The sequence below is a fragment of the Mytilus galloprovincialis genome, chromosome 14 (assembly GCF_965363235.1).
Source record: "Mytilus galloprovincialis chromosome 14, xbMytGall1.hap1.1, whole genome shotgun sequence".
In the NCBI taxonomy this organism is placed as follows: Eukaryota; Metazoa; Mollusca; class Bivalvia; order Mytilida; family Mytilidae; genus Mytilus; species Mytilus galloprovincialis.
The window spans coordinates 20,004,144-20,016,648 of NC_134851.1; the positions used below are offsets into that span (position 1 = coordinate 20,004,144).

The 12,505-nt window shown below is 31.8% G+C and overlaps 1 protein-coding gene across 5 annotated transcripts in view; it reads right to left on the reverse strand.

Moving 5' to 3' along the window:
* Window positions 1-12,505, reverse strand: part of LOC143059255 (A disintegrin and metalloproteinase with thrombospondin motifs 6-like) — a 45,354-nt gene that overhangs the window by 14,490 nt on the left and 18,359 nt on the right. For all 5 annotated transcript variants that reach the window (XM_076232733.1, XM_076232730.1, XM_076232732.1 and 2 more), the window contains exons 5-9: window positions 11,607-11,703; window positions 6,295-6,373; window positions 4,044-4,115; window positions 2,353-2,504; window positions 977-1,014 (exon numbers count right to left, since the gene is read on the reverse strand). In XM_076232733.1, coding sequence (XP_076088848.1) covers window positions 977-1,014; window positions 2,353-2,504; window positions 4,044-4,115; window positions 6,295-6,373; window positions 11,607-11,703 — 438 coding nt within the window. The remainder of the gene's footprint in view (window positions 1-976; window positions 1,015-2,352; window positions 2,505-4,043; window positions 4,116-6,294; window positions 6,374-11,606; window positions 11,704-12,505) is intronic.

Consider the following 12,505-nt stretch of genomic DNA (forward strand, 5'->3'; position numbering starts at 1 on the left):
CACGGATGACTCACTCCACTATATTCTTCTATGCTCAGTGGACCATTAAATTGGGGGTCAAAACTCTTACTTGGCACTAAAATTTAAAGATAATATCATAGGAAAAATATGTACTAAGTTTTAAGTTGATTAGACTTTAACTTCATCAAAAGCTACCTTGACCAAAACTTTAACCTGAAGCTGGACACACTGACGAACAAAGAGACGAAAGAACGAACGAAGATACTCGCAGGCCGAAAAACATAATGCCCCTAGGTGGGTCATTATACAACAAATTACATTGATAATGATATATATAATAGACATGACAAAAAAGTCTAAATCACACAATGCAGCAGCTCAACCGATATTGAATTATAGTACTAACATATCTAGAGAAAAGGGCATTTTCTAATTTAAAAAAAATAGGTTGTTATTTGATCATGATAATAACGTGCAAATATGTCTATCAATGCGTAAATTTGGACTTTAAGAATGGTCTGTTTCATTGAAAATAAAAGCATGAATATTGAACCTCTCGTACATGTACATGTATAGCACTACAAAGAATAAAAGAAATATAACATGATCCACGTTGTATGCCCCCATTTATGGGCATTATGTTTCTGTTCTGTGCGTCCGTTCGTTCGTTCGTCAATCCGCTCGTTTTCCGTCAGTCCCGCTTCAGGTTAAAGTTTTTGGTCAAGATAGTTTTTGATGAAGTTGAAGTCCAATCAAATTTAAACTTAGAACACGTGTTCTCATGGATATGATTCTTCTTATTTTAATGCCAAATTAGAGTTTGTATGCAATTTTACGGTTCACTGAACATAGAAAATGATAGCGCAGATTTTGCGTCCGTGTACTATGGACACATTCTTGTTAATAACATGAATTTTAACTCATATTTGTCATCAAATATGTAGTCAGACATTTATATAAATGTGTATTTGTCTAAAACTTACATTACTAATTAAAATAATAAAACATGTCTTACCTTCTAGAGATGAAGACTGACCACTAGACAAGCTATATCTGTTACAAAAAAAAAAGAGAAAAAAAGTTGTCATTACATTTCATACTCAAAAGAACTTGTCCGTTGTACATGATACTGATGCCCTCATCAAGCAAACCATTTGTTAAGATAGTTCAAACGCATATTAAGAATTTCAATATGTGTTACATAAAGCAATCAAAACCAATATCATATATGAATATAAGATTGAACACATATTTTCCAGAGATAATTGATTTGCAAATTTGAATTCGAATGTTACGTACAATTTTTGAGTCAGCAGCACAGTAAAGGATGTACACCTCTGAGGAGCCAAACATTTCTAGAATTAAACTTTTTGCTTAACCTGATTTTTGGGTTTATAAGACTGTAACAAAATAATTGGTGAAGAAAAAAACATATGGTTGTGCACTTCTTTTTTGCCATGGCCCTTTGAAAATGCCCAATGTTGATGATTTTCCCATTTTTCATAGATTTTTACCTATTTTGGGGCTATTATGGTGAAACAAAACTTTTTTTCATACTTTCTCTAAAGATAAAGTGGACCAATCGGAATAAATTTTACTTACAAAAACTATAGGTAGGTGTTAATATAAGAAAGTTTTATCATATTTTGACGCTTTTTTGTAAAATTTACCATAAAGTCAATTTTTTATTTTTGTTATTTTTCTCAATGTTAAGAACAAATGCCTATAATTTCAACCTTTTGGTTATAAATGATTGAAAAAATACATATCTAAGAAATTTTAAAAGATCAAAATGATATGGGATGTACATGATTCTTGTAAAATCATTTTTTGTATCCCTCACCCATTTTTTCAAAATTTGGGCTAAAAATACTGACTTGATTGGTCGTAAAATTGAAAACTGCATTAATCATCGTTCATTGTAAATACACAATTTTTTCACAGAGTTATGTTTGATTATAATATTAAAATTCAGAAGAATACATCCTTAATACATCAATATCCTCTAAAAATGTGTTCCATCATAATAAGTCCTGACCCAAACATTTACAATTTTTAGTTTGCTTTTTTTTCATTGCCTACTATTCACCGACAAATCAATATGCAATTTGATGAGTTGTATTACTCGACTTATTTCACTTGACTGGACGGAGTTTAACAGGTTTGCTCATAATAAACCATCTATAGATAGGTGTTTTAGAATAAACCCAGCAATGAAGTGTCCAGTCATTTTTTTGTAAATTCCTTTGATGACACTGATAGGTGATTATAAATAAATAATAATTATAACGGCAATCATCCTTATCACACACATCTTCAAATAGACTGTCCTTGTGCAAATTAAAATGTAAGCTCCGCCCGTTCAGTTGAAATAACAATGGTAATATATACCTGGTTAATAACATAGCATGGTCATTTGATGGTAGATCGGTTTGTTTCTGTACCCAATCTTTGAACTTTTCTAATGCCTGATGTGCATCTACTAGATTTGGGGTCTCATGTGTCTGTCTTAATGATTCAGTCCATTCTGATTCTGAGGGCGTCTGGAATGTAAATAAAACAATATAATAATTTCATCTTACCTCCTATAAATTTCTAGGAATATGATTGGTTAAAAGCGTCCGATTGGAGACCGTGTATATTCAATATTAGGTTAGTAGGGAGGCGGGGCTTAATTCAATACAAGGTTAGTAGTGGATTTACGACTTTGGCACTGTTTGATTATTTAAAAGTATTGAAAGTTCTGTTTTGTATTGTTATATCAAGGTTTTTGATAATGAATAGTTATTGTTTGCATTCATTTTTTAGTGCAGACCAATTGAAGAAGATTCTTTAAATTGAACACTTGACCACTTTATAGTATTTGTTGGTGATACAGTGATGTGGTTGAGTTAATCAATAAAGACAAAGGTTTCTAAATTTTTTATGAGAAAATGTTGTCCTAAAAAGGATCCTTTTCCCAAAAAGGTGCACATGTATAACTACAGTAACAATATTATTCGTCGCTCATAGTATAACCTCTACACCTCACGTTTATTGAATTTTAATTTCAATAACGGAATTGAAGCACACATTTTAATGTTAGTTTCGATCAGATGTTTTGATAAATTAAATAAATGCATACCTTTTTCAAAGGATAAAAAAATTACTTTTAACGAATGACTGGTACCACTTTGTCAGGTTTAACGATGGTATATTGAAAGTTGGTCTTTTCTTTTAAGCTGTTGTATCCAATTCGATTCCACAAAATAATGCCGGACAGTTCAAATATGCATAATATAATATAAAGATAGGTTCGACTGGAGTCAAAATGACCAAACGAGAAAGCAACGAAAGGCCAATAGTAATTCTAAAGTTAACATGCGAGGGTGGGTGGGGGGAGGGGGGTAGTTGCAACATTAGTTACTTCATATTTGTTTTTTTTTTAATTTATCAATGTAGATTGCAAAAGAATCTGTTATCAATCATGTCATTACCGAAGCGCTGACTTAGTTGACTGTTGTACGCCTATTTTTGACATTTTAAGCTATTTTGTGTGTTTGTTTTATCCACCATTTTCTACATTAGAAAAGGCCTGTGCCTATTCAGGAATATGACAGTTGTCATCCATTCGTTTCATGTGTTTGTGCTTTTGATTTTGCCATTTGATTAAGGGCTCTCCGTTTTGAATTTTCTCGGATTTCAGAGTTTTTGTAATTTAACTTTTTAGTACTGTGCTTCACAAATGATGTGTTTTATCATTTGATTTTGACATTTGATTCTGGACTTTATGATTGAATTTTCCTCAGAGTTCAGTATTTTTGTGATTTTACTTTTCACACCAACAATATTAATGATAGTCCTTCACTACAACATTACGTAAACAGCACCATGATCTTTAATCGAATAATTAACATTCAATTATATTTTTAAACGTAATAAAGATATATAGTTCATGCCGTCAACATTAATATTCAAAGCAAAATTTGACAAAATTGTCAATTGTCCCTGTTTAATTTGTTATCCACAGTGACGGGTTAACAAGTGCATGTAACACAATGACGGGTTAACAAGTGAGTGTATAGATATGAAACATACTGTACCTTACAAATGATGATTCCAGCGAAAGCAATGCCAATAAAATTGGGTGACATAGATTTGTATCTTCCATCCATCTGCAAATCAATGAAAAACGGAAAAAGATAAAGAAGGAAATAGATGATGGGGTATGAGTGCCAATGCGACAACTCTCAATCAAAGTCACAATTTATACAAGTAAAACATGTATACTTTTATTTTAATTCCATTTTCTATATTCTTTATATTGTTATGAATTTTATTGTTTTAGTATCTTGCAAACTCGAACCAAATCCTATAATATAAGCCACTACACACTATAATAAAAAGTGTTTGCATTCTTTAATTGGGCTCCAGTAATTTAAAATTTCTTACATACATGTATATCTAAGCTCATAAACTATAATTGTATTTCATTATTTAGATGTGTTATAAAAGGTACCAGGATTATAATTTAGTAAGCCAGACGCACGTTTCGTCTACATAAGAATCATCACTGACGCTCATTTCAAAATATGTGTACCAGTCCATTAACATACTAATTCCTTAAATTGATTGATTGTTGGTTGCTTAACGTCCAGTGGCAAATATTTCATGCATATTCAGGACGAGAACAAGTTCACAATAAATACAATAGGTAGGTCTTATCATAATAGAGGCCATCTGGGATGATGGTCGGGAAATTTGGAATGCCACAATTTCTTAAATGAACCTTTTACATGTAGAAAATGATACTAATGAACATCCCATTAGCAAAATCTAACTAAAAGGTTTATGAATAATGTTTTGTCCAAATGCTTGATACTATTTAACAAGATATGCAAATGGTAATTGCAATCTTATTTGATTTAATTTGGCCAAGTAGTTTCAGATGAAAATATTTTTGAAATGTTTACGGATGACGACAGACAATAGACGTCAAGTAATGCAAACAGTTCAGTGTGCCCTATAAGCCATATGAGCTATACAAAAAAAAAAAAACAGATAAAGAGGTTCAAACTATCCTTATTTGTAGTATAAGTAGTAAACGCTTCATTGATTTATAATTATCTACAGGAAAACACTCCCGTCACACTTATAAATATATATATATATATCAATCGACGTGATGATTGGGTCTCAATAGAAAGTAAAGCAGGGTTTGTAAGGAAGGAAGGACATGAATAATGTATTATGTATACTGTAACTGCGGTTCATGTGCAATAGAGAGTTTTTGAAAATTATATATAAATTTTAATTATTTTGCCTCTTCCTTAAAGCTGAGTTTGAAGTTTACGTTATATAATAATATGGCGAATTGTTGTATTTTCATTATTTTTTACTACGAGGTTTAATGATAAAGTAGTAGTATTTCTAATTGTCAGAGTATTACCTGATACATATTATATACTGTGGATTCATTTATTTTCGTGGGTATCAATTTTTGTTGATTGAGGAAAACTGACACTTTTGTGTATATCTAATTTCGTGGTCTTCCCAAAATATATATACAAGTCAATGGGGAAAAATGCAATTCTTTGAACATATAAATTCGTGGTTAACCTGTACCCACGAAATCAGCAAAAATTGGTATCCAACGAATATTACTGACTCCACAGTACTATGTAGATTAAAAGATATTTCAAGTTAACCCGTACCCGTGTTATTTGGTCGCTTATATTAAGCTTCTTAAAAATGCAAGGAGTTATGAGATTTTCCTGTGCGTTAAAGATCTCATGATAAAATGCGATGAATAACGGCAATACAAGTGATGTTGCTTGCTTTTTTAGTTTTTACCAGAATATCTTAGAATAGTTTGGTCTTGAACTAATACAATTTTATATGTTTTCCCTTCAACTCTTTTTTGAAGGAGTTAGATTAATAAAAACACTTGCTGCTTGTTTCGGAGTTTTATTTGTGAATATGTATTTTTTTGTAATTTATATATTCATAACAAAATATTGTTTACACAAACTCCTTTTTTAGATTCTTCCTCATTTTTCAATATTCATTCAATTTATTTTTTAGAGACTTACGCATGTTTCAATCAATTCTTTTCATTGCTTAATTAGTTGAGCGTTTTAAATAAGCAACAACTTAAACTGCATCCATTTAACGATTTTTCATACGAATAATATACTTTGTTCACACAAAATATATTTTTAGATTCTGTCGCATCTTTCTATCTTTTCATTCAATATATTTTTTAAGAGTCTTACGCATGTTTCAATCCATTCTGTTCATTGTTTAATTAGTTCAGTTTTTTAATAAGCAACCACTTTAACAGCATATACTTACGCTATTGACAACAAAGGCATACATCTGTCGTATAGACTGGACAGCCTGAGCACTGGATCCTCTATTTTTGTCATACCAACTGAAACAGAGTATGTAGACGTCAGTAACAAATGAGACAGGCTTGTTTGTACCTTGTCAGAATATTACAGCATGACTTATATTTTCAAATGAATGTCTTTGACGTGGTATTTTTTTTTTTTTTATAATTTTAGGTTTAAGTCCAGTTGGCGATTTACAGATTTTTTAATGAAAACTTCACAAATCGTAAAATAAGCCCCCAAAATATTAAAAACTAATGGGGGGATACAATAAAATGAATAGAGTAAAATGATTTTTTAAATAATGAAAAGAAGAAAACGGCCTTTAAAATAAATAATAGAGAAATGAAATACCCGGTCCACAAATTGAAAAAAAATGAATGTTCAGTCTCATCTGAATATCCATCAAATATCTGCCACTGGATGTAAACAATACACTAATCAATCAATCACACTACATTCATTCCGTTTAAGTGAACTGTCCGGTACTTTGAAGGGCAACTTTAGTTATATGTTTGACAGACTGATCGATAATGATGACAATGAACATAGAGCGTCTTAAACGTTTTAAACTATGTTTATTTTACAAAAGCATAAATAGAAGATAGCTGACAGCCATGATTTCTCGACAAACGTGACTTTATGAATGTGCACGTAAAATGCACATAAAAATAATTAGGTTATTTTTCAACAGTTCTCGCAACCTTTTTAAGTTTAAAATGTTAATACTGTATAACATCTTCAAGATATTTTCAAAAGAGTAAACCTTCTGCTGTTGTCTGCTCTATGGTCGGGTTGTTGTCTCTTTGGCACATTCCTCATTTCCATTCTCAATTTTATGTGTCATTAAATAAAACGGTTGTACATTAGTGATAATTGCACAGTGTTTATTTTGCTGTAAAATATGATAAATATGCAAGACGTGTATGAAGATGCGATTCTAATGTAGATTCTGTCATCACAGTCAGGGAAGATAAAGAGAATCTGTTGAAATATACTAAGCAAGATTCCAACATTCTGACTAATAAACAAATACACAGAACACTGTAGTCCAATATTATATATGCAAAACGTACTATAGGTTCATTATCTTTTGCATTCGATGTTTTATTGATAGCAAAAAGAAATTCGACAAAAAGAAAGCGATTAATGCAACTATTAGTCTTATATTATAGGTGCTTACATGTAGAAACACAGAAGTAAATCTCTATCGATTCGAGTATTACGGACACTCGAAATGATCTTACAAAGAAAATAAAAATACCATTGAAAATTCATCCTTCCATATCGATCAATTAAAGAGATCGGCATATTTTTTTTATTCGTACATTAACCGTTTGTTCAAATGACAAAGGAGTGTCGGGATTATATTGTCTTTATTTGACATGCGTTGGACTCTATTGCATTTTCACCAATCGCCATTGATGGTCAAAACATAACGTTGGACAGACGAGTTACTCAGTCTAACCATTAACTGGTCAATAGTGCGAATAAGTTACTTTTTATATATTTGCAATGGTAATTTTAATCACAATGTACACGAAAAATCATGAAGAGTACTGTGGATTCCCAACATTTTTATACATTTGTACTATATATTTAAATAATGATGGCATTTCACTAATTTACACAGGAGTTAGACAGTACAGCATACACTGACTGAGTACTTGGGGCAAATAACTAATTAAATTTCTTTTGGGGGGGAGGGGGATTTATTCGTTAAGAATTTTCAGCAAAATCTGTAACCGGGTGGTCTGCGCATGCGTCCTTTATTTGATTGTAATGTATCGGAAGACGCAGGTATTCCCATAAACTTCATAGCCCTTATTGTAGTAACATTGAGTTTATCAGTACATGTATATATATGTTTACATGCACAATTCAAATTATTTCTTCTCAGGGAAATATTTCAGTTTTCTTCCACGAAAAGTAACTTGGCTTGTGCCTTTACAATTTAATTGTAGACAGTTCAAGTGTGTTTCATCCATCAAGGAAAGAGCATCTTTTGTATATATACTACAAAATAAAAGAAAATAATCCGTGAAGGCGTGAACAGATCAGTTTTTAAACGATTGAGGTTTTCTTTTAGCAAGGAAATAATTTCTGTTTTCTCCAAGGACAAGGAAACACACCCTTTTCATTTAAATATATATATAAAAAAGACTAAAGTGTTCTCTAAGCAAGGAAAGTTTCTTCTGGGAAAAGAAAATAATCCCTTAACATGTCTTTTCTGTGATGCTGGTGGCCAAAACATTTAAAAATAAAAGCCAATTGAAATGTTGAATAACTGACATAACCGAAACGGTCAAGAGTACATGTATATCAAAACCTGGACAAGGGATGAAAGCTGCTTACTATTACAAATGGCTTAATTTTTACTAGTCTTTCAGTAAAGATAGTGAAAACTCTTTCTCTAAAAATATAGGTATCAGAAGGATATTTTGTTTTTATTATTGTTTTTCCATAATAAATATCGCTCATTAAAAGGATCCTCGTTTTATCGTGATCAAAGTCATTAAAATAATAAGGTTTACACACATTTTATAGATTCCATAAGCTTTTATAAATCTACATTCTCTACAAGATATCTTTATGACGTCAGCTAAAAGTTGTTAAAACCTGATAAAAACTGTTGAGTTGTAAATTAGAGGAGCGATTCAAATCTTTTTCAATCAAAAACTAGTATCAGTAGTGTTGTCTTTTATGATTTGCCTTTCGTATATGTGTTAACGGTACTTCTAGTATCTTTCAACTGATGGGCTTTTTGTCTATAATAGCCATGGCGTTCAGTTTGAGTGTCCATTTGGTAAGTTCCATCTATTTTTCTGATTCCCTTGATTGATATTTACATTATAAGGACTGAAAATTGGAAAGTTAAAAAATTGTTTCACCCAGATAAAACGGGCCAATCCAAAGACAGGAAAATCACAAGTAGTTGTCATTGTTGTCATATACTTTATACAATATTTCACATTTAAAGAATTTGTGGTGTAGATGGCAGATCACCAAGAGCCTCTGATGAATTTCCGCAATATCTATAGTTTATTGTTTCTATCATAATTATTGATTTCATTAGATTCAGCTGCATCCGTGTACACCCTTATTTGGGGAAAGAGTTTTTTTTTTATTCAATCAAACATTACGTTCTCTAAATTTTTAATATGCGCCAAGAAGATGATACAATCGGTTGGTTCTCTGTTAGCATTACAATAGTTAGTGGGGAAAGAATTGTCTTCGTTATCCTACACGACATATAAGAGACTTGATTATTTGGACAAATACACAGAATGCATCGAATCTTTCTACAGCACGTGTAAATATGTAAAAACGTATCAGATACCAAATCTTTGAAACCGATCTTTGCACTATCTGCCAATCAGTATCTTCAATCTTAAAATGTTACACATTTGAAAAGTGTAAACATTCGTGTTGATCCTGATATCAGATAATAGACTTCCAATGGGGTTTAGGTATATCATGTATTATATCTATACTGACCAAACACCGTGTTCATCTTTTTTATATAATAACATAAGGAGATTTCGGTTTGTTATTTCTAATAAGACAGAAACCAAACGACACAAATTACCAAAAACTTATACGTCAACATAAGTCTTCTACACAACAAACATGATTTTGTATACGTTATATGTCATCAAGAATCTATAAAATGACAATGATTTAAATAGAAACAACCCATCATGGCATCAGCATTAACATTATCAAACTCTTCAAATAACAAAGATATGCAGATACTACTACTGAACAGGTTCCTTAAGGAAAGGTCATGAATATGCTACGGAAATAACACAAATATTTTATTAGAAATCTCAAACAAAGTACACCGTGAATATTAATTTTGTCATGTTTGTAAGGTGTTTAACCTCACCGAATATCTTTGGCACACTCTTGCATCCCTGTTATTCCTATATCCTTCAACCCGTGCGTACATCAGATGCCCTTATCAAATATCGTTACATTATCACCTATCAATCTAACTGGCTGTTAATTTAGTTTGATCGATAACATAAACAAATATAAGATAAACAGAAAAAGTTTTATCGCCATTAAACAGCATGTTACAAAGAATTTTATCAAGATTAAATAGCATGTCGGAGGGTCTGGATTGGGCGGGGGTGGGGACATTAATTCAGGTATTCTTTTGGTCAACTGTATTATTTGTACCTTTATTCCCTATGCTTTATATTTCAGCACACCATTATGCTCTGCTCTTGATTTTTTTGTTTCCCAATTAATCTCTAATTTATTGTCCATTATTCACTAGTCTGTAAACCCCACCCAGACCCTAATGTTGATAGCGCAATCTTAATTAAATAAACAAGTTAATCCACAATAATAACCATGATAACATGCATCGAAAAATAAAATTGATTTGCACGATCATAAGAAACTGTCAAAGAGTACAAAAGTCATCTACTAAATCTTACAAATTATTCAAAATATTATTATCTATAACTTACGTGGAAGAATGCATTTGACATTTTTATGTCTATTATTATTGAAAATTATCAACCCGGATGTAATAAATAATGATTTAAAAAATGTTATGTTTGATATTGTGAATGTAATGAAAAACTGTATATAATTACACTGTTACCATCCTAGAAATCATAATTATTCTTTATCGCATAAGAAATAGAACTATAACATTGCTTTTGTAGCTCGGTATATAATATTTCCCACAGAACATAATCGAAAGATAGCCTGCAATATTCTATGATTTTACTGACAATTGACAATTATACATGTATACCGTCAAAACGTTTTAACACAGTATTCCTACTTTTAATTACTGTCAACTCTAAATACTTTGAAATGACACAAGAACTAAATAAATGGGGAATAAGTTTCATAACATTTGTTTGAGGCTAACTTAAGTAAGAGAACGAAAACCAATTTTTGGACATGCGATCTGGTGGACAAGGGTAAAACTTCTTTTTGTGCACGACGTGCACGTATATATATGTGGTATTCATTTTCTTTCAAAATGGTGTACAACGATTTTGTTTTAAATATGTGTTTGGCGGTATAATGAAAAACTAAGTGACTAATTGTATAATAGCAAGTAAGTTAGTTGTCCTTTCGATATTTCGGCATCGCCTCGATAAATAGTTGATATCTGTCTAGGCACGCCACTTATTACAGCTCTCAGAACCATTGCATTAGGTGGATTTATAAAAGTCATGCAATAGCCCTATAATATTAAATCGAAGATCTCTCTCGACCAGACAAAACAATTTCGTAGTAACTTACTGTTTATATATGGAATAATCCACCACAAATAAAACTTCTACGTGGTAAGATGGTGCTCTTTTCTTTCTTCGATGCTCTGTAAAGGTTTTGTTAATATCTACAAGAAAAAAGATCGTCGTCAATTATTTGATTGATCAACTTTTAATTCAACTTTCAGTGGCGGGTCCAGGGGGTAGGGGTTGGGGATCCGGTGGTCGAAACCCCTTATTTAGACGATCAATACTTTTGAATAGGGACATAAAATGTATGGTCGACACTATCCCCTCCTTTTATCCTGGGTAGGTAACCCACTCCCTTAAAAATGGATTGATCCGTCCCTCAGACTTTTAGAAATTGCGTCCGCGAATCAAAAGTTAACATAATGAATCTGGTGGTTAACAGTATTCGGTATTTATAGCTGTCTTGTTTTTAATTCTTTTGCATAGTCAATTGAGATCAGAGTTGAGCGCATCGTGCGAGCTGCGGGGTTCCAAATCACACTATTGTTTACAGTCTAGCGATCTCTTACGAACAACTTATTTTTTCTCTCTTACCTCAAGAAGAACTTAGACCACTCGGCCACCGGGGACATAAATAAATTGATTGTTGTAAAAAATATGTAGATTACTTTGTTGTGTGACGGCTCCAACTCATGGTAGTGCTCCTACTAAAGGAGGGAGATACAGGACATTCATACATACTCCCATTTAAAAAATCGATAAACTATACTAGTATTTAGGATTATTGGTAAGCTAAGGGTCGCAGTTCTTCCAGCTTCTCTCTACTCTTTTAACAAATTTGAACATTATTATTACAACATTTGGACAATAAAACTATATGCAAAGTAGAGAAGATGTTTCGTACTCTTGCGGTTTCGTACAGGACTATATAAATATTGGTTTGGGTGGGTAGTGCGAAGA